We start from the raw sequence: 22,808 nt of genomic DNA on the forward strand, positions 1-22,808 counted from the left end.
AAATATTTAGAATTACATATAAACATCTTAAGATATTTAAGACCAAAATATTAAAAACAATTAAAGCAGAAATGTAATCCAGCGAGAATATTAAAACAATTATAATGTGCTTCACGATGATTCATACCATTTCGTCCCTGTCAATTTTAACCCTGGAGCAACTCGCAGCCTATTACACAGAATCAACGAACATGTATGTTATCTGCTAAAAAGGACAAGAAAAAAAATTAATTGCAACTCATCTACTTGAGTATTAAAAATAAATATTTCTTTTATTAAAAAGTTAAAACAAATTAACTATCTTGCATGCACATGAAACCGCAGACTGGAAGATAGATACCTGAGGCCGTGACATATGGATGAGCCGTTTAGCTACAAACGGACAAATAATTCCTGGAAATAAAAGTATCAGTTTTACGGAATTAATTGTACAAGGAATCTGATTCACATACTGTGGAAATTTTGTTCCAGCACAAACACAATTTCACAGGATTAAATTAATTGTGAACAAATTGACAAGGATAAATTCTACATTAAGGATGATTCTTGCGTGAATTATAATCCTCAAGGTAATATAATTGGATACCCCATATCACGGATCCCCTCTAGCATCGATGAAGATACGCTCAGGCCGAGAACAGCTACACCAAATGTACAACTCTAAAAATTACTTTTCTTCTCTTTATTCCCCTGCCTAAAAGAATATCTATACTACATTGATTTTGCCTCAAGAATTATGGTATGAATAACCACAATCCACAAAAGCCAGCCATGCTGCAAACCCGTTTCCTACATGTTGTTGAATCAATCCCACACTCATCGTCGGTTCTACATCTGTGATCAGCATGTAAATCGGGGATATGGCAAGCACTCTCAATTTGCAGTGAGATGCTTCCTCCTGTGGTTGTTGCAGGACAAACTTGTTGAGACAAAGCACTTAGCCGAATTGCTTGATTTTCATTCTGCAACGTCATGAATGAAGAAACATTTAATAAGCTGAATAGTAGAAAATATTTGCAACAAACAAAGTTGCCTTCTTTGTGGTTTTCCATCTTCATTTTGCTTTTCAATATTCTAGTCTGTCATGCCATATCCAAACTTTCTTATAAGTGGAGTGTCGTATTTGGATGCTGTAATATGTCAGCATATAGAAATAATGTGTAGTCAACATTTATAATCAAAACAATTATTAATCACATATATGCTTCAAATAATATCCTAAGACAACATGCATACAATTATTACCTAAACTACCTGGAGAGTATCTAACATATTTATTTGATTAAGAGTGACTAATTAAGCCACTACATCTAATTTATTGATACTGAAATAATAAACCAATTATTTGGGGCTGAATATATGGATCTTTTCCCACCATTACTTTATTTGTGGCAATATTAATCCATTTATAGATAACTTAAAATATAAGAACTAAATAATATGTTTGATTCATTCTCTTATGATGCAATGTTTAGTCTAAACTTTCAGCTTGTTTGTAACGTGTATGTGCGCACACAATGCATGTACCTAAGAAGCTTGTGTGGAGACAATATCTAGCAAAGAGATCAATCACAAACAATACAATATAAAGATAATGAAAAAGAAATAAACAAATAGATCAGCAAAAAGGAAAGAAAGGAGGAAGAAAAGACCAGAAGCATGGAACACCTTTACTGAAGTCCAGTTAGCAGGAATGTAAGCCTCTGGAAGTTTCTCATGCCAGGAACCTCTGATTGGCAGAGGGTGACCCTCAGTAGTAAAGACATAGTTCTGACCAGCCAAGAATGAATCATCAAAGAGAAGATAAAGATATTTACACCTGACCATGAAAAAGTAAAAAGATTCAAGATATTTAATAGTTTTTTAGACAGAAATTAAATCAATCTTCGTATGGCTCACGTTTCAGAAAGAAAGAAACTATGCTGATGATCTTCTAGTTCCATGGTTGTAACATCTCTAACACTAGCAAAACCACCATCCACTCTAGTATAGTAATTGAGAGAATTAATTATTGTCTCACCAACTTCCATATACCAAGGATCTGTGGCAGTAGAATTAATTTGTCAACAATCCCAACAGCAGATAAATGATATATATATTTCAAATGTAAATTAACATTAGCATATCCTGGAAAACATAAGCAATTAGAATAGCAAAATATTCAAGGCACATATGTTTAACATAAACTTTACATGCATCACAATGATTAAGTACAACAAATATCCATAATCGGATTTTGTATAGAAAAATTTGCTATCAAAGTCACAGCTTATATGTATTTCTGGGGCTCCTACACGACTGACAACATATTATTGGTAAATCAAAGATAGCTTCCAAAAATTGAAGTATCAATTGTTCTTAGGTCCCTCATTACTGTTCATTTTATGGAGAAGAATTCAGCCATAGAGGTCCGCTTATGGATTTGCAGATGCCATGTCTTTAAGAGTGTCTAGAAGCCTAAGACACATCCATACTCAGACAAATGAATCATAATGTCTGCTAAAAATAAGGCCTTACATAATCATAGAAAACAAAACTACCAAAAATAAGTGATAAGTGAATAAGATCACAAATGTCTACAAAAATGGAATACCAATTAATATTGAGGATTTGTAACCTGGTTAAAGGGCCCTTGGGATATTATATATTTAAATACGCCAAGATTTTACCATATTTTCTGGCCTGAAAGAGCATTGCTTGCTAAGGGTGAGTAAGCAGAAAAAATTTATTGGAGATGGTGTATTATGTCATAATCACAAAGTGTCATAAAAAAAAGTTTCCATGACAAGTGATGCAAATTCATTGATCTGCTCAGAGAGTTGCTTTTTCAACTGCTTTAGATCTTTCCGTGTTTCTTTAATCAACAGAGAAGCTGGCCATATATATGCAATGAACATAGACCAAACACAAGCACCAAGGTCTAGAAGCCACAAGAAGAACCAGATAGAGGAGGGTACAACACTTAATAGATGTTATGCAATCGTGACATTAAATTTAAATCAAAATATTGATATTATCAGTTGCTTGATAGTACTTTGTAGCATGGTATGCAATTTTGAATGGTACCGTCTGGTACGGGGGGTACGTGCTGGTCCGACGGCATACCGATATCTGGACTGCCCGCTACCGGACGGAACGTGCTACAGTGCTACACTGTAGCAGTGCTATAGTAGAGGAAGAAATATATAAAACCACTCGGTATGCCCTAGTGTACTGCTCGTTATGCCCTGGTGTACCGCTCGGTACATGGGTACCGTACCGTACCGAGCCAACCTCAAAACACCGGTATGGTACGGTATTGCATACCTTGTTTTATAGTAACTTATTATACATAATACATATGTATAAAGTATGGTTCGCCTTATTAGTCCATACCGGTGTACCAACCGATGGTTGGTACACTATGTACCGATGTATCGACACATGGTATGATGGGGTGTACTGATAGATCGGTATGTACTGCCCATATTGATCCGCTATTGGATCGGTACATACCGCCCGTATCGAGCTATCACGGACTTAGCTGGTTTTGCCTAAGTTGTGCGGCACCCTTGCATGTCCATCCGTAAAAGGTCAATCTCCCTAAAACCTCTTATAGTCTCTTAAGGACCTGCAAAAGAGAAAACAGGTTATAGGAAGCGTTTAACTCGGGATCCACAAGTAGTCATTTCAGCAAACACTTGATACGCAATGCAAATTACAAACATAGACTTTGCAAACTTTGAATGATCGCACGCTAAATGGTCCAAGCAGTGATTTCAATAGGCGCTCGGGCGCTCGCCTAGGCACTCAGGCGCTCGCTTAGGCGCTCGGGCGAGGCAAGGCGAGGCCTGAGCACTTCACTTCATTTCTAGGTGGTGCACTTCAACGAGGCGCCGCCTAGGCGCTCGCCCGAGCCTAGGCGCCGGGCGCTTCGAGTGAGCGCCCTGGTTAAACTAGGCGACCAAACCAACATTTGAAGTCTGGTTCGGTCTCCGGTGCTTTAGTTGGTTCAATCGAACCAACTAAACCACCGATATCAGCCTTCCTCTCACGACTTCCCAACCCTAACCCTGCTCGCCACTCCCGCTCTCATTGCCGGTGCTCGTTGCTACCGCTACCGCTACCACTGTCGCCGCTCCCGCTGTTTGCTGCTACCGCTGCCACTATCGTCGCTCGCCGCTACTGCTACTCGGTTCTACCGCTGCCACTATTGCCTCTCCCGCTGCTCACTGCTACCGTTGTCGTTGCCATTGTCGTCGCTCGCCGCTCCCACTCCCGCTGCCGTTGCAACTATCGTCGCTCATCGCTCCCGCTCCTGTTGCCGCTGCTTGCTGCTACCGTTGCCAGTGTCGTCGCTCTGGCTTCCACTGCTGCTACCGTTGCTGCTGCCGCTACTACTATCGTTGCTTGCCGCTCCAGTTGCTCGCTGTTACCACTGCCACTGTCGTCGCTCGCCACTCTCGCTACCGTTGCTCTCAGTCAGCAGCCACGATCTTCCTCTTACTCACACTCTTCTCACTTTGTATAATGTTAACAGTATATTAACAGTATACTACTAACTGTATACTAGTAATAGTATTTTTATTTATTATATTAATAATATATTATTTTGATTTTAATACTGTTAATTTTTATTTATTTGAAATTATTGTTATTGTTTTGAATTTTGAGACTTTTTGTTAATGTGATATTGTAATTTTACAAGATTTTCTTAATTTAATATCATACTTTTATTTAAATAATTATATTTATTAATTATATTATATATTTTTATATTTTAGCGCCTCGCTTAGCTCGAGCGAGCGCTCGGGCGTTTTTGGACCTTAACGCCTAGGACTTTTTAAATCACTGGGTCCAAGGTGGTCCACCGCGGCCAAAAGTCCCTACAAGTACCCATATGATACTACTGCGAAACAAAGCAACGAACCAACCCTAGACACTACCCCAAAGGCGCATCTAATCGTGCCACCCGGGTAGCTCCTAGGTGTTGTGCTGGCTGACATTCCGCACCACTTTGTGGAGCTAGAAAACCCCTAAAATGACTACTTAGATAGCTTTGTTTCTGAGCAATTTTGTCTCTATACGACGGCTGCACACAACCTGCGTTTACAATCTTGAAACAACTACAAAAGCCAATCAAAATAGAGCTGTCAAGCCTACTGCAAACCCTCTACATGCTATGCAAAGCATGAATAAAATCGAAAGACACGGACATACATAAGCATTACATCGAACACCCTATTTATAGCTTTGTCCGTGATGGAGCGATAGAACGTGGTACGACGAACCTTTGTTTAAAGGGTACAAAATTGGTGAACCCAATGTATGAGGCTCCCTGTTGATGTATGCAGCCCTTATCCCTTCAAGTGTATTAGCGCATAATGCATATAATAAAAAATTATATGTTTAAAGGGTATCGACCATGGTTCGTATTACCGATCCATACCGGTGTACCGATCAGCTATCGGTATGATACGTACCGAGCTGTACCGAGCGTACCGACACTCGGTCCACCATAGTGTACTGATGTATCGCCCATACTGATCCTTTGTCAGACTGGTACATAATCGCCCATACCGAGCGGTATGCTTTAGTATGTCAAACCTTGGTATCAACGCATACAAGAATCCCTAATGATAAAAAAAATCAAAATTAAGATTACTATAGGGTGCTATAACCAACAAGAAACGAAGTTAGGGATCAATTAAAACAAAAAATAAAAATACGAACAAAAAAATGCAAAGAAAAACAATTGTCGTAACTGTTATAAGAAATAATTCAAACTATAATAGACCATTTAAAGATATATGCAAATGAAGCATCAGGGTAGAAATTAAGAAGAAAAAAATTAGAAATATAACAAAGGCAAACTATATAAACTATAGTAAACCAAAGAAAATCATAAAATGACATAAACACAATAATATTATCATTAGGAAGCAGATAGCAACATAAGCTAAAAAATGAGGTACTTCCATAAAGATTTCCCTAAGAGAGAAGGTAATTTGTGAAGGGGGAATTATTTTTAATATTTTATAGCCTAGATAAAGCAATTGGAACATAATAATGCATAAATGATAAGTGAACCACAATCTTACTATTAGCTGATATATAAATATAAATTCATATGAGGTTGACCTATACAATATTTTAAAAATTATTATATGAATGCTGCCAAATTTGAGTTTTTGGTGAGTCACCGTGGGTGTTGATATTTTCTCCTATATGGCTGAGGATTCAGACCTACTACAACCAAGCTTATATTCTGTTTTTTTGCTAAAAGATCACATGCATCAAGCCAGGAGTACTATTTTTTTTCACCAATATCAAGTGGACTTCTGCATGCATCTTTCCCTAGGGGCATGGGGGGTGAAAGACTAGTAGAGGGTCACATTAACTGTTTGAAGACCATAATGTAATGGGCCCCCAGTGATTGACCCAAAGTGTCTCAAATTATTTTATAAACAGTAAACATCCAAAGTTATTTAGTTCTGATGATAAAAACAAAGTCAAACAAGTGAAACCTCTAGTCGCTTGATAAAGGTAAAATGTAGACTCTGCAAGTTCAGGGCGCAATGGATAGTATTTCTCAGTTGGATGCAACATGCCATGGTCCAGAAGGTACCTGTAAAAAGAAAGATGTTAAGTTTTAAGATGTGTAGTAAATTTCTTTAAATAATACATTTATAACATACAGGAAGATATTTGCATAGAGAAACCAGATGAAAATTTAGATGTAAAGAGCATTTACAAAGTTACTGTTTTAATCTGTTATTTCAGCAGATTTTTGTATCATATAATAGATCAAAAATTATATAATTTAAGAAGATATAGAAGAATAAGTCCACAATATTTTATTGCAATTTGCATAAGACAAGCAAAAGAAATAAATAAAAGCAAAGCTATGAAACATGGATGCTTACTGAATCCACAATGGTAGGTACTTTTATCTGATTCTGAAATAATTACAGAAAAAATAGGAATTTTTAGAATGATTTGGGATATTTTGTGGATAATTCTCGGAAGATTTTTTCCTTACATGATGTTTTAATTATAGACAATATGGACACAAGATTAGGTAGACTGTTGTATCAAGCATTCGATTATATTAATAAAATAAAAAATAATGATGATACTTCCATTATAATATGTTATTGGTATTCTTTGGACTCTCGAAGTATGTTACTTAGAAATTAATGTATTAGGGCTGCTAAGCATTATCTATCATGATATCCAACTAGATATTCTAACATTATTAAAAAAAAGATTTACCTTATTTGATATTAATATATAGCATATATTTTACTGTTGTATTTGTATGTCTTATCATTTTTTATATTTGTTTGTATATCTGAATCTTGTCATAAAGTCATGCCATAGTCATCCATACTTCCACACAAGTGAGGATATTGATATAATTTCATTATGCATCATGTTTTTTAATTGATTTCTGATTATTCCTGGCGATATTATCCTCTCATTATCAAAAAATGTATATAATTTGAACTGAAACTACTTATGCAATGAGTCCTAAAGGTGTCTGTACAATATTCTAATGATTTAAAGCTAAATCGACTCACTTTCTTACTAGTGATTACTATAAATTCATAATATCAGTCATAAAAAAACAAAAATGGGTGGACAAATATTAGCATGAATTTATATCTGCAGATACTGAATAGAACTCTTTATTTTTCAAACATGATGCAACTAAACAGAGACTACTGACAAAAGCAATCAAACTACTTTTTATCAAGAAGAAATTGATCGATAAAATTTATAAACTATAACACGCTGTACCTAAAAGGAAAATTCATTGTTTTGAAGATTTTGTGGATTAGTTTATGAGACCTCTTTTTTATGTTCCATTTCTTTCCCTTTCTTTATTTTTTCTTCTTTGGTCTGTTTATTACTTATTCAGATTTTTAATGAAATAGGATCAGTTGCTGTTCTCCTTTGTCTCAAAATAAAATATAAAATTGTATATTTTTTTGAAAGGACTGGTTCCATATTAGCTTCCAAGACGAAAGTCGGGAAGATATTACATCCAAAACCAAGGATTGAAATTTCATACTATAGCAGAATTTCGAGATTCGCTCGGTACGGTACAATACTGTATACCGAGCAGTATATTTCGGTATACCACTCAGTATATATATATATATATATATATATATATATATATATATAAAGTAAAAAAAAAAACCATTTTCGTCAAGGCGACGTCGCCTCTCTTTTCCTCGCAACGCCAAGGATTCTTCTCCCTACACCGATGAGAAGTCGCCGATAGACAAGAAGGGAGAGCGGCACAGGTACTCTTCTTCTCCCATTTCTTTCTTCCCCTTCTCCCTCTTCTTTCTTTTCCCTCGGTCACCATCAATTTAAGACGATAACAGGGTAGAAACAACCCAATCAATGGTACCACCCGGTAGCGGGCGGTCCATGTACCGATCTGCTGGCAGACCAGTACCAGGCGGTATTATTCGAAATTAAAAATCTTGTCCAAAACAATACTTCATCAAAGAGCAACTCTAAACTATATAGAAGTATCTGAACCACAGATAATTACTTCATTCAAAGAAGTCATAAAAATTGTCACTGAGGAATAACTCTTCTACTTGCTACTGGTCATGATATCATGATTTTTCATCATTTATGAGAAGTTTACTAGATTACTTGCCACAAGTCGATTTGAATCATTTGCCTAGTAAATCTGTTTCATCCTCTCAAGCCTCTACCCAATGATCCATCTAGAATTTGAAAGAAAAGTGAGAAACTAATAAATCTATAAGAAAAAAACCTTAAACCTCTGAATCTGACAACCACATCCACAATCCTTCTATATTCTCTGAAGCATGTGCAAGTGATTGTCTCGTGGAGACTTCATAATGGTCTCTTGGATCTCAATCTTTATTAGGTGCCTGATATCATGTGGCTCTACAAACTAAAGTACATTATTTGATAGCAGGCTTGAAATATTCTCCTCCAGACAGTAAACAGCAAGAAAGTATCTTCACAAGTAAATTATCAAAGATTAAACAAGTTTGGAGGGAAATATTCCTCTTTAGTTATACATATAATTTCATGCAAGGTTAAATAAGAATCAAAGTGGTGATAGTTTGAAAATATGTGTATGTTTATAAGTTGACCAAAGAATATACCTTTCTGGTAGTACACCAAACTTGTCCCATACATAGAAAAACTCACGATGTGATGAATTGGCAGCAGCTACGTCCCCAACAAGAATCTGATGGCAATAATGCAACACAGGATTATATAGGTTTGATTTCCTATGATCTTGTAACTTTCAAGGTCAAAATGAAAACCTGAAGACCAGGCCAGAAGGCTTGAAGGCTTGTAAGTTGCCAATATGTTGCTTTTCCTGTCCTCATATCAGCTTCGTGATACCTGACACAGTCAAAAGCTGGAATGTGTTATATCTGCAGGTGATACTACTAAATCCGAAACACAGAGTAATAGAAGTCAAGAACATAAGGATGTCTTCATGGAGACTATGATGACATGTTGAAGCAAATCCTAAGACAGACTGTTATTCTTTTTACAATAGGAACAAAACTAACTATCTAGAAACCTCTGACTTATTTGTGTGTATAATACATGCATGTATATGTGATTTAATCTTATACTTGATTTACTCTGTCTGGAGGATTGAGGCTTTGTTTCTTCCATTCTTATTAATAATCAATCCAAGTGGATCCAAACTGAAGATAAGATCATATACATGGTCAACCATATTGCATAAACCTATAAATTTCGAAGAATCTCATACCTATGCATCAAATGTGTGTGACAATTAGTATTTTAACGGCATAAAATATATTTTGATTTCACTAACAATCTAAACATGTCAAAACATGTTGGTTATTGCTATGCATGTCATCAGATCAAAATAAATGGTTTTGGACCTCATTTGAAATGGCATATTCTGGTATGCATGTCATCAGAGAAGAATCAATGGTTTAGAACCTCAATTGAAATGGCATAAAACATAGGCTAGTGTGCCACAAATATTTTTCACAATATTCATTTTGTATGGACATGATGAAAATACAAAAGATTCCGAAAAAAAATATTGGATTTCTAAGGTTTTCTAAATTCTAATAATGTAGATCATATTCAATGGAGCTATGCTTTAATTTGGAGGACCATGTTTTTAATGTTCAAATGACAGGATTGAGACCCCAATTCTTTATAACATATACTAAGCATAAATAAATACATATACATAATTGTTTGTCTCAAGGTTTTAAATATCATTAGTACAGGTCAGTACAAACCAATATTTACTGGTCGATAGCTGAGATTGTACATAAATCGCCTGGTCTAATTCAATACCAGGCATACCATCTGGTAAGGTCAACTTACCAGGCACACTGTCCAATAAAGTAAGGAGTAGTAAGTCTACCACCCAGTATCCAGAAGTAAAGTCTACCATCGGATACCAGAATATTCTTAGCTTTTTCTAAAAAGGATAAACTAGTGTGTGGGGTTCCCACCAATTTGAGATAGGATCTAGAGAGGGTCAGCATATGTAGCTTTATACACCATGATACATTTTTAACTTTTTCTGAACCTTTCTTTTAATATGGGCCTTTCTCTTTTCTTTTGTCAATAGCTACTGAATTTGAGCCCTCCTCCCCTCTTCTTCTTTTAACAGCTACCAACAGTTGTTGATAGCTCCTCTCTCTCTCTTATAGCTTCTCCTCCTCTCAGTCTCCCCTCCATAGCAAACATCATCTTGTCTTTGCCTCCAGCCCCACCTCCATCACAGCAGCATCCTTGACCTCCAACCACACCTCCGCATCCACCCCCTTTCTGTTGTTGCCTCCTTGCGTTGCCATCGCCGCCTCTGCTGCTGCTGCCTCCCTATGCTGCCATCACCACTATTTCCTCAAATCATCCTCACCTCCTTACATCACCGTTTCCTCTACTTTCTCCTCATGTTGATGTTGCCATGATGCTTCCTCATATCGTTGCCTTATTCAGTGCATGTTGTTGTTAGGATCCCTTTATTTTCTGAGCTTTTGAATAATGTTTTGTTGAGTTTGTTTAGTTCGGTAAGAATCGGATAGGAGTTTATTTAATATTTATTTATTATTAAGAGTCCAAGTCCTGGTGGACCTTGGGTGGAACTCTATAAATAGGGACATAACTGTTTCTTTTCGGCAATCAATGAAATATTATTCCAGTCTTTTAACAAACCCTAGAAGGTCGATCACCTCGAAGTAATCAAGGAGGTCAATCCCCTTGAAGTCATCATCCCTTTTCTCCCTCTTCTTCTACGATAAAACTCTATGGGTCTTATCATTTGGTATCAAAGCAATGATCCTCGACGTTCTTGTTGTAATTTCTCACATAACTTCGTCGTAGCTATCATTATCTCAAAGAATAAATAAATAAATAAATAAATTGAAGTCGGCAACCACGGACGCCAATCCTTCTCGACCGAGAAGGAACCCCCGCTTCCCCTTCTCCACCGCCACCGCTGCTTCCCGGCCAGCGACCACCCCCCTCGTCACCCCCCACGCCGACGCCGCTACTGTTTCCAGGCCAGCGAACCAGCCCCCTCGTCCATCCCAACCCTACTGTCGTAGCCCCCTCGTCAATCCCAGCCCTCAATGACCCTTGGTGACGTTGCTCCCAGTCGCGCCACCACCGTTGCCAGCCGCCATAGCCTTCTCCTCAACTGCTCATGATCCTTTGGCGTCACCAACAGCTCCTTCTATGATGCGACAGAAACAAAGCTCCCTCTGCTGTCACAGCCCCCTTGTCGATCCCAACCCTCAGCAACCCTTGGGGACGCTGCTCCCAACTGCGCCACCATCGCTACCAAGCGTCGCAGCCTTCTCCTCAACCGTTCGCGATCCTTCGACGTCGCCAACAACTCCTTCTGCAATGCGATAGAAACATAGTACCCTCTGCTACCTAGTCGTCAATCCCTCTGCTGCCACAGCCGCTAGTTGCCACCACCGTCGCCGTTGCTTCCCAGCAAGCAACCACCGCCCCCCGCCTCCCAACTGCGACCCTTGCTACCTCCCCTTGGGTCGCAGCCGTAGCCACTAGATCCACCATCCTCTGCATCTTCTACCGCTCGACCATCCCCCCTCGTTCCACCGCAACCGCACGCAGCCTCCCAGCCCTTAACAACGCACCTCCCAGCCAATTGCAGCATGAGGGCAGCCACGCCCCATCCTGCTCAAGCGAGAAAGGGCCGCCACCGCTGTTCCCGGCCAGCGAACCGCTCCCCACGCCGACGCCGCCTCCTCGCAGCGACCGCAGCACTCTCACCCCACGCAGTGACAGAAACAGGGCAGCAACTTTTTTCTCGCAGCGACCGTAGCAAGCCTTTACGCTGCCCTTGGCGTCCGCTTCCTCAGCAGCTTCAAAACCAGAATTGAAAACCGGCTACAAGAAACCCTTAACAATTTCAAAAAGAGCCTATTGGAGAGCTTCAGCAAGTTTCAACAAGATGAAAGTTCAAATCTTATTTTGAACCGATCTGAAGACACGGGAAAAAGGAACCAAGAACAGGACACAAGCTACCCACGCATGAAGGTGGAATTTCCAAGATGGGAAGATGGAGATCCGACCAGTTGGATCTCTAGGGCAGAAAAATTTTTCTGTTTTCACAGAACCCCAAAAGAATCGAAGGTGGAAATAGCCTCAATCCAGCTAGATGGAGTTGCAATCCAATGGTATGATTGGTACAAAACTTGCCATGGGGTTCCCTCATAGGAGCAATTCAAGAGATGACTTCTTATTCGCCTTGGACCATCTGAATACGAGAATGTTGATGGGCAGCTCGCCAAAATTCGTCAGACTTTCATAGTGTTAGAATATCATAGCAGATTTGAACGTTTGTCAAATCAAGCCAGAGATTAGTCTGAATGACAATTGGTGGGTACATTTATCAAATGACTTAATCTAGATATCTAATGTGAAGTCAAAGCTCGCCAACCCCACACTATGACAACTACAATATCATTTGCACGTTTACATGAGGAAAAAATCAATAGAGAAAATCATCGAAACAAAAGTAACAACAAACAGATGATCAGTAAGCCACCCACCCCATCTATTCCCAACCGGAACACACCCAAAGACTAACCTGAGAAGAACTCAAGGAAAGATCAGTGAAGGGTTTGTGCTGGCATTGTGATGAAAAGTAGAGTAAGGAGCACCGATGTAAACAAGGGCAACTTCTGATGATTGAACTAATTAGGGAGGATCCAAAAGCTAACAATGTGGACTCCGGTCATGAAGGTATGGATTCTGATGAAAATGTTGGAACTATCATACATACAGTTATGCATTAGCCGGCTACTCTAACCCGCAAACTATGAAAGTTGAAGGAACTTTGGAACATCAGCATGTTACAGTTTTGATTGATACTGGTAGCATTAACAATTTTATGGACAGTAAGGTTGCTGACCGATTGACCTACCACATTGAAGGCTATAACAAATTCGAAATAAAGGTCGTTGTTGGACTAATTTTAACTTGTGATAGCAAATGTTCGAAGATAAAGTTAATTATACAGGGCCAAGAGTTGCTTGTGGACTTCTTTTGCTACCCTTGGAAGACTTCGAAGTGGTGCTTGGAATTGAATAGCTATCAACCCTGGGTGATGTTTCTTAAAATTTTTCTAAACTAATCATAAAGTTTTTTATTAATGGAAAGCTGGTGATCCTAAAGGGAAGACATGGAAGTAAGGTCACAACTGCCATTAGCCATCAGATGGAGAGGGTTCTTCAGAAGACTACAACGACTACTACACCGAAAGGCCGACCTATTGCTTACACTATCAAGAAGTGGAGATCGTACTTACTTGATCAACGGGTTGTGATGCGTCGTAGATACCCCTGCAACTTAAGTGCTGAGAGAAAAACTCCCCGAGTTTGATATTGCTCAACCTTGAGGACAAGACTGATTTGAAGGGGGAGGAATTGTTAGGATCCCTTTATTTTCTGAGCTTTTGAATAATGTTTTGTTGAGTTTGTTTAATTCGGTAAGAGTCGGATATGGGTTTATTTAATATTTATTTAATATTAAGAGTCTAAGTCCTAGTGAACTCTAGGTAGAACTCTATAAATAGGAATGTAACTGTTTCTTTTCGACAATAAATAAAATATTATTCTAGTCTTTGGCAAACCCTAAGAGACCGATCTCCTCAAAGTGATCAAGGAGGCCGATGCCCTCGAAGTGATCATCCCTTTTCTCCCTCTTCTTCTACGATAAAACCCTAGGGGTCTTATTAGTTGTCGTCTCCTTATGTGAGTCCTCTTCTCTATCTATTTTGCAGGTACCAATTCATGCCATATCAAGTGTCAGCATATTCACTTGTATTGATACCATACTGATCCAACCACTAACAAATATATGTACAGACCCATATTTCAAACCTTGGTTTGTGTGAACACATATAAACGTATTTGTACATGTGTTTTAATGGGGCTCGAAATCAAGTCGAGCCTCTCCCATAAGCCGGGGATAGAGTCAAGGCTTATTTTATCCTAGAACAGCCTTTTTAACCATTTAGAGCCCAGATATGGGTCAGTTCAGCAAACTGCTTGGTACAGTACAACCGTCGAACCCAAAGAATATCCAACAGCATAAAAGCTCAATCCAGCTTACAAGTGATCTGTCCAATTTAATACAGCAATTCCTCAATCAAAGAATAACTACCACAAGGTTTTAGAGAATGAAAGGACTGTCCTTGGAAAATAGTGGACAGTTGAATCCTAGTTATAATACAAATAAATTATTAGTTACCCAAGTTATAAAAGAATAAATTATTATTTATACCAAGGATCGTCATTTCGGGTACCAAACCCATTTCGATGATTTGTCACACCGAGACATACCGACATACCAATCAGTACTAGTGTACCATGTGTCAGTACACCGATATGTACTGGTATTTCGGAAAGAGAAAAAAGGGAGAAGAGGAAGGGGTGGTGGAGGAACAGAGGAGGAAGGAGAAAGTAAGAAGGAAGAAGAGGAAGTAGTGAAGGCGGAAGAAGAAGGAAGAAGAAGGAAGAAGAAAAAGGAATAAGAAGGGTGGAGAAGGAAGTAGAGGTGGGAGCGTACCTAGGAAGAAGAAGGAACACGACGGCAACAACGTTGGTAGCATCGTCGCAAAGAAGTGCCGTCGTGAAACAGTGACATTGGCCTCAACGATGATGAAGTTGCAATGACGGAAATAGCATTGAACACAAGAATAGGGCTCGAGTTCATGAGCCCTAATTTCTATTTTAGGATTTTTTATTTTTTAATGTCGAGTTAGACGGGCCCCACCGATATTTTTTATTTTTTTAATTATTTTTATAGAACTGGACCGAGCCACTTGAAATGGGGGTAGTCCACATACCAGCCCATGCCCGAATTGATACATACCACCCGTTTCATACCATTTCGGGCGGTACAACAATCAATGATTTATACCAATAACAACAACACTTCCTCACAATTTTTTCAAGCTACACTAAACTGTCAGAACATCAACGAACAATTTCTATTGGGCATCAACTTTCTAGCATTGAGTAATAATGTCTGTCTGAGAGTGTAGAGGATATCTTTTAAAAAAATGCAGCTTATAAGATATAAAAAGACACTAAAAAGAATTGAAAATTGCAATTACAAAGTCAAGAAATTGTTGGTACTGCACCATGGGCCATGCCGGAAGTATTTCTGCACGGCAAGATAAGATGAATGAAACATGTCCCAGAACTCATCGTTTCCAAAAAGAATATAGGCTTTGATTAAATATTCATAAAATGAATCAACTCCTGCAAAAGTCATCAGAAAAGAAAAGAAATCATCAGCAAAATATTAAGCATAAGAACTTGATACAAATATTCTGAAGTGAAGCAATCACGCTACAGAATTCCAACCAAACAGATACATAGCAAAGCTGTTTAATAATCAATTTAATAATTCAATCTTTGTCATCAGCAGATCATAAAAACTTATTTATTGAAGTAAGAGAAAGTACCAGCGCCAACTCCAGATGAATACTCTATCCAGTCTCCAGTGACAACATCAAGAGTAGTACCTAAAAGGTTCAAAGGACTTCTCATGCTCCATAATTTACGAAGAGCACGAAGAGCAGCAGCTTGAAATCTAGGGTCACCAGTTAATCGTGATAATGCTCCCATTTCAAGAATAAGAGAACCTGAAGCTAGAAATAGTTTATTTACTTCTTTGAACATGAAGCTGAAACTTTCATCCACGATAACCTAAATTCAAGTCTCTTACCACACCCTGATGTGCTTGTTTCTGTTGTCTCATCTTCCATTACTCCGTACTACAAATCGTGAAATTTTACAATGGCATGAGATAAAAGGAACTTAGCAATGTAATATGCATACATAACAATCGCTGAAACTGAAAACTTTCAACGTGACGCCCTTCAGCATTGTGACATGCAAAGTCTAATGTTTTGACCGTAATGGGTAATATGGACTGGTATTTACAATTCCCAGGGTTCTCAATTTTGATGTGTACCGCCCGGTATCAGCATTGTGACATGCAAAGTCTAATGTTTTGACCGTAATGGCCAATATGGACCGGTATTTACAAGTCCCAAGGTTCTCAATTTTGATGTGTACCGTCCGAGACGAGTGGTACATACCGGTCCGAGAGGATACCGATATGCGGACCACCTTCTACCGAGCAATATTAGTGTTTTGACCGATACCGAGGCATACCGACCGATACCAAGGCATGCCAACCGGTACCACCCCGAATTTCTATCATTACCGAGGCGTACCAGTCGGTATGCCCTGGCGTGATAGGTGGAGGTATTTTTAAGGTTTTAAGATATACAATCGGTATGCCCTAGCGTACCAACGGTACATACTAGTACATATCATACTGAACAGAGCTTGGTACGCCGGTACGAACCGATATTCAAAACCCTAACCAATCCAATGTTCGATAGGCACACAAATCAGACAATTTTTCTTGATGTAGTCAGAAATGGAGCTTACTACCTAATACGCTCACCGAACTAGACTTATCGGTTATAAGCCAATCAGTAGAAGTTGTATCAGACAGTAAGTACCAGTACCAGATTTTTTAATTATTTCTGTTTTTACGGGGATAAAATTTATTTTTTCTCCTCTCTCTCTCTCTCTCTCCCCTCTGCTGCCTCCTCATCTCCTCCACCCCTTCTGCCACCTCCTCTTTTCTTCTCCTCCACCTCTTTATCATCCCCACCACACCACCTCACCTAATCTTCCTATTGGCACACCTCCTCTGCCTCTTATCTTTTTTCTCTGTCACAACCTCCCCTCTTCTCTCCCTCATTCAATTCTTCCCTCCATCTTTCAATACAAGAAAATAAATACAAGTATTGTATCAGTTCAACTAGGGACTGGTATGGATTCAGAACAAAACTTTAAACCCTGGTTTTGGTTAGTATTTATCCAAAATTCTAGAATAAGTTGCATCACTGTTAGATTGGTATCTCTTAATGCTGGTGGTACCTCTGTGTAACATCAACTTAACAAACTGATGTTAACAAATAATTTTTTTTTTTGACATGTCAGTGCTATAACAATGTTTGGCCCTTTTCAGAAGTTATCCTTTTCTTATCTCCAATCTGGTAACATGTGATACTTGCATAGCCTATAGGCCTGTTTCACCAACCAAAATCAAAGATGGACAAAAGTTTCAGGAGAAAATGCAGAAAGACAGTATCCTTGCACCAAACCACTCATTATCTAAATTTAGTAAGCAGTCCATGCTCCATGGTGAGACTTGAACCTTGGCATTCCATGAGAAAAGCTACAGACTTAATGAACTAAAATATCTGCAGAGTATTTTGTTGTATGCTCACCTTATATGTTATGTTCATCTGCTAATTTAAGTTGTAAAAAGCAGTATTGGATTAGTTTAAATGTAAATAACTATGTGTTTGATAGTTTGATGGTTGGTGTCATTTATAGTTCTAAGTTGTCTCAAAGACCATAATAAATGAGATCTTTGAATCTCTTGGTTTCCAACTGTTTGAACTTTGTTCATTTATTGCGAGTTAGTATTCAAAGGATGTTAACTAGAATATTATACAGCAAGCAGTGTACATATGTTCCTGTTCAGAACAATTTATAATTAAACTTTTAATGTCATTCCTAAAGAAAATATATTACATATATCAGGGAATGCAAAATCGACCTGTTTTGTACATTTCAGCCGGGTATTTACCAGTTTGACAGCCAACAAGGACACTGTCTGCCCCCATATATATATATATATATATATATATATATATATATATATTAACATGGGTTTTTAAGGCTTGTGACTACTGAGCCTCTGTGCCTGCTCATGAGTCCACACCGAAGCCTGATAACATCGTCCACTGCCTGCCGGTACTTCTTCCCCAAAAAAATCAAAAACTCACAACCCAATGGTATCACCGTATTATAGGATGTACCAGCATACCCACACACACACAGTACTTGACCGATATGGATACCTGAGATTGCATTCCTTGCCAATATATATCACCTATCTAGCCTTAAAAAATGATCCAAATTTGAAAATGAGGATAATTTAGGCTAACATGTGATAAACCTGCCATCAAATAACATTCTTCATTCTGCAGAACAGTTGTGGCAAAATAATGTCACATTTCTGGAATGAATCTAATAATTTGGCAACCTTATAAACTAGCCAGCGGGGTTATATTAGCAACATTAGAAAAACTTAAATGTTGTGAAGTGCTCGACAAATTTAGATGTGACGAACAAATATAAAATGAAGATACATTAGCTACATATGTTACCTTTAGATTAATCCACGCATATGGCAATCCAGTAGGAGTCTCAAATGCAGGTAAGAAGCGCTGACCTAAGTCTCTCGCCAAATCAAGTAACTGATTCTTGTACAAGCCATGTTCTAACCTGCTTTTAGAATCAGTTGCAAGAATATGAGCAGAAACAAGCCCCCCAAGAACTCTTATGTTGCACTACAGAAGTAATAAAAAATAGGGTTAAAAGCATTGGAACATCATCTACAAAATTTACTAGGAAGTACATAGCCATTCCTTTTAAAGGCCATTTTTTTTAAGTCTCCATGATATTCACCAATTTTAACCAACTAAATAAACCTTCCTCAGTTTCATACGATAAGTCAAAAGTAACTAAGAGGTATACCTCAAACAGGTTCACACGAGCATCCACATCAAATGTAAGGTTGTCAGAAAGCCAAAGAACTCCTCTTTCAAATTCTGTGTAGTTACCTAAGACAACGAGACTACAGAAAAAGGAGGATCATCATCTATTCAACTATTAAATAAAATTAAAGAAACAAACGAAGAAAAAGAATATGTGAACTTGACATCCTCCCAAGAGCAAAACCCAACTTTTACAATGAAAACAGCGCATATATCATGTGGATGCACAATCTTAATGCACATAAAAGCTCTTCTAATGTAACCACACATGAGCTATTCAAAGAATTCTGGCTTGTCTACTGTATCAGTTTTTGTACATATATGCACAGTCTTTTATTAGATCCAAATTTCAATCAAAATGATGCACCAGTAATAATTGAATCTCAATTAAATGGAAAGTCATTAGGAAAACAGGTGAATAAGATCAGGAAAACTGGAGAGGAAACACCGAAAACTCAATAACTACATTTAGTATCACCAAATACAATTTTTGCTAGACCAAATAGATACCTTGACAATGATTCAACAAGTGTCAATGCCGATCCATTGTAATTCTGGGGCAAGAGTTCCAGCTAAAACAAGACAGATGAACAGGTGCTTGAGCAAACAGTTTATTTGGATATCACAACCGAGAAATGATACGACACATATCAGAATGTTACCACCTTTAAATTTCCAAGTTCACTGAGTGAGTCTGTGAAAGTTTTAGTGAGAGGCTTTAATTCATCATGCTGTAAAACAAGAAGATTGCAATTTAAAGTACTCCATATTTGATAAAGCAAAGACACCAAAACATATCAAAGAAAAATGGATAAAGAAATTGTCATATGGTTACAAAACTCACTGGAAATGCATGAACCATGTAGTTTTCATATGCATGGTAAAACCTGAAAGGAAAACATCAAACAACATCAAAGAAAATGGATAAAGAAATTGTCATATGGCTATAACACTCACTGGAAATCATGTAGTTTTCATATGCATGGCAGTACCTAAAAGAAATTCATTGTCAGATAAAAATGACAAATTATGTTTTTTTATCGGTTGTAAGTAATGCTTTGTGAATCCAAGTATTGGCCAATTAAGAAACAACATATATAAAAAAAATTCTCTAGAAGATCATTGTTCGACCAACGATACTTTATGGATTTGAGTGTTGGACAGTTAAAAATCAATATATACAAAAACTTTATGTCGTTGGAATAAGAATATTGAGATGAATATGTTGTGTTACTAGGAAAAATTTTTAAGAGAATTTTTTTCAAATGTGATCTCGATAAAGGATAAAATGAGATAAAATAAAGAATAATCATTTATAATAGTATGGACATGTGCTAATAAGGCCTATTAATGGCATGAGAAGAGATTGAGGAACCCTATTAGAAACTATAAATAAAGACTTAAATATTCTTAATCTAATTAAGAATACTACGTAGCCGACTCCAAATAATTGGGACATTATGGGATTGTTGTTCTTGTATCAGTTATAATCAATGCTTTAGTAATCAATTCAAGAAGTTCTAATAAAAGCAATCTCAACATGAGGATAGATGGTTGACCATTCATATTCAATTAAAATGAGATAAAGCATGAGCACAACAACTCTATCTTGAAGTTACAATGTATCACTTCATTAATAAGCAAATGATTATCGAATTTTAGAAGTATATTTGTGATAATTGTGAAAAGAAAAATACATACCTTGGGGGAAAAGAAAAGACAACTTCATCTTTGATATGATCATGACAGTGTAAAATATGCAATTTTCATAAACAACTGCATATTAACAAAGTTATGATTCGGAAGTACCCTACTTCCCTAGAATATCACTCAAGATTTTAAAACCCAATCGTACCGCCAGTACAACCAGTTTTTAACAGTCCAACAGTTGACCAGTACTCAGACTGGACAATCCCAGTACAATTCAGGACTAGTCTAACCGTCAAGTTGCTTACCATACTGGACTATGACATGGTAAGTTGACTTATACCCGGCTGTACCTAGCAATGAGCATGTTGCCTAGTTCTGGAACGGTTGCACCACTCTTCTTTCTCTTTTTTCTTCTCTTATTCCACTGCTCTGCTTCTCCTTGGCACTGTATCACAACCTCCTTCCCACCACCACCAACCCTCCTCCACCTCTTCCTGGCCATGTTGTTAAGTCATTGCCTCCTCTTGCTTAGCCTCCTACTCTCTCTCTCTCTCTATATCTCCCTGCTTGCTGTGATCTGGTTGATACCAACTGGTATCAACTCGATACACTTGTATGGTATCGATACCCTACCAATCCGATTGCTTACATGTACCGGAAATGGGTGGAAATTTCAATCCCTAATATTAATATTAGACCAGAAAAAGCTGAAGTAGGACAAAAAGGTATACCATCAACATCTACAGATCCCTGCCACACCACCAAGTTCAATTGATGCCAAGAAAAACAACTGTCCTCCAGCCATCAGCATCATGTGGTACTAAATTTCTGTATCTTTCTTGCTAGAAGCACCTAATATCTGTCGTCAGTTGACTAAATAAGAGCAAGCTTAAGCAGTACAGTGAACTCTGTAGCGCAGTGCGGTGAAGAGGTACAGGGCGTAGGTCTTCCTTCTGCCACCATCTTTCAAGAACAAGGACTAAATCTACATAAACACGAAGAGGAGCTGAGATCTTACTGACACGGGGCCTAATACACGAGGATCTGTAACTTGTCATGAATGGATGAGCTAATTACATAAACTCATATAATTTGGACCCATCATTCTACAGCACCCTATCTAAATATTCATCTCATCGGACCAAATTACCGCCTTTTTTATCTAAATCGAACAAAGCAAACCTTTAATCCACGATTTAGAACGACGGCAAGTAAATCCCAATACCAGTTCACAATACTTGAATCGAACAAACGAAACCCCAAGGAACGGAGGCGAATTGACGATTCCACTCACATCTTCCGGACCTTCTCCCTCATGTAAACCTTCTTGGCGGATCCCAATCCGGCGGCCGGGGCGACGAATGCGGAGAGGAGCAGAAGGACCAGAAGAAGCCAACTGCGAGATGCCGCGGCAGATCCGGCGCCCGGCATGGCGACGGCCGATCGGCTCGAATCCGATAAAAGAAAACGGAATTCGACGACGACGCGGATCGATACGATGGATGCGGAAACGGATTCCTCCCGCTGACACCTGTCTACGGTGGTTCTCCTCCAACAAATGGACAGCAAATGAGCGAACTCGGTGTCCGCTGCCGCAGGAGAGAGAGAGAGAGAGAGAGAGATGGAACCCGGGCCAATACCTATAAATCGATGTGAAAGAGGGAGAGAGAGAGACGAAGTTGGACGCCGTGGCAAGACATCTAAATCGATGCGACCGAACCCCTCGTTGGGTTCGAATCGGACTCGTCGGCCTGGGCTACATCTCACAGACGGAGTCCGAGTCGAACACAAGCTAACTCAAGTGAAAGGGTTAGTGCTTCTAATTTGATTGACCTATTTGTTGGGCTCTTGAAGAAATCTCAATCGTTAGATTAAAATCCGACAATTATTAGCATAAGACGGTCTTATGTCCTTTAACTCTGCATCAACCGTCCAAACTATATATATATATATATATATATATATATATATATAT

At 38.4% G+C, this 22,808-nt stretch overlaps 1 protein-coding gene across 2 annotated transcripts; it reads right to left on the reverse strand.

Annotated features, from left to right (window-relative positions):
• Window positions 1–460: 460 nt before the first annotated feature.
• LOC103999761 (alpha-mannosidase I MNS5) lies at window positions 461–22,475 on the reverse strand. 2 transcript variants are annotated; one of them, XM_009421601.3, is made up of 15 exons: window positions 22,128–22,475; window positions 20,028–20,070; window positions 19,849–19,914; window positions 19,694–19,755; window positions 19,164–19,263; window positions 18,794–18,976; window positions 16,261–16,309; window positions 15,998–16,177; window positions 15,671–15,791; window positions 9,309–9,390; window positions 9,144–9,229; window positions 6,507–6,607; window positions 1,900–2,041; window positions 1,669–1,819; window positions 461–962 (listed from the first exon to the last, which is right to left on the reverse strand). In XM_009421601.3, the coding sequence occupies exons 1-15, from the start codon at window positions 22,262–22,264 to the stop codon at window positions 735–737; spliced, it is 1,731 nt and encodes a 576-aa protein (XP_009419876.2). In that variant the 5' UTR covers window positions 22,265–22,475; the 3' UTR covers window positions 461–734. The 2 variants fall into 2 exon arrangements, with proteins under 2 accessions (XP_009419876.2, XP_064983775.1); XM_065127703.1 differs by lacking the exon at window positions 22,128–22,475 and adding an exon at window positions 21,565–22,121 and having other exon boundaries at window positions 15,644–15,791; window positions 15,998–16,183.
• Window positions 22,476–22,808: the final 333 nt, after the last annotated feature.

This window comes from Musa acuminata, chromosome BXJ2-10 (assembly GCF_036884655.1).
Source record: "Musa acuminata AAA Group cultivar baxijiao chromosome BXJ2-10, Cavendish_Baxijiao_AAA, whole genome shotgun sequence".
NCBI lineage: Eukaryota > Viridiplantae > Streptophyta > Magnoliopsida > Zingiberales > Musaceae > Musa > Musa acuminata.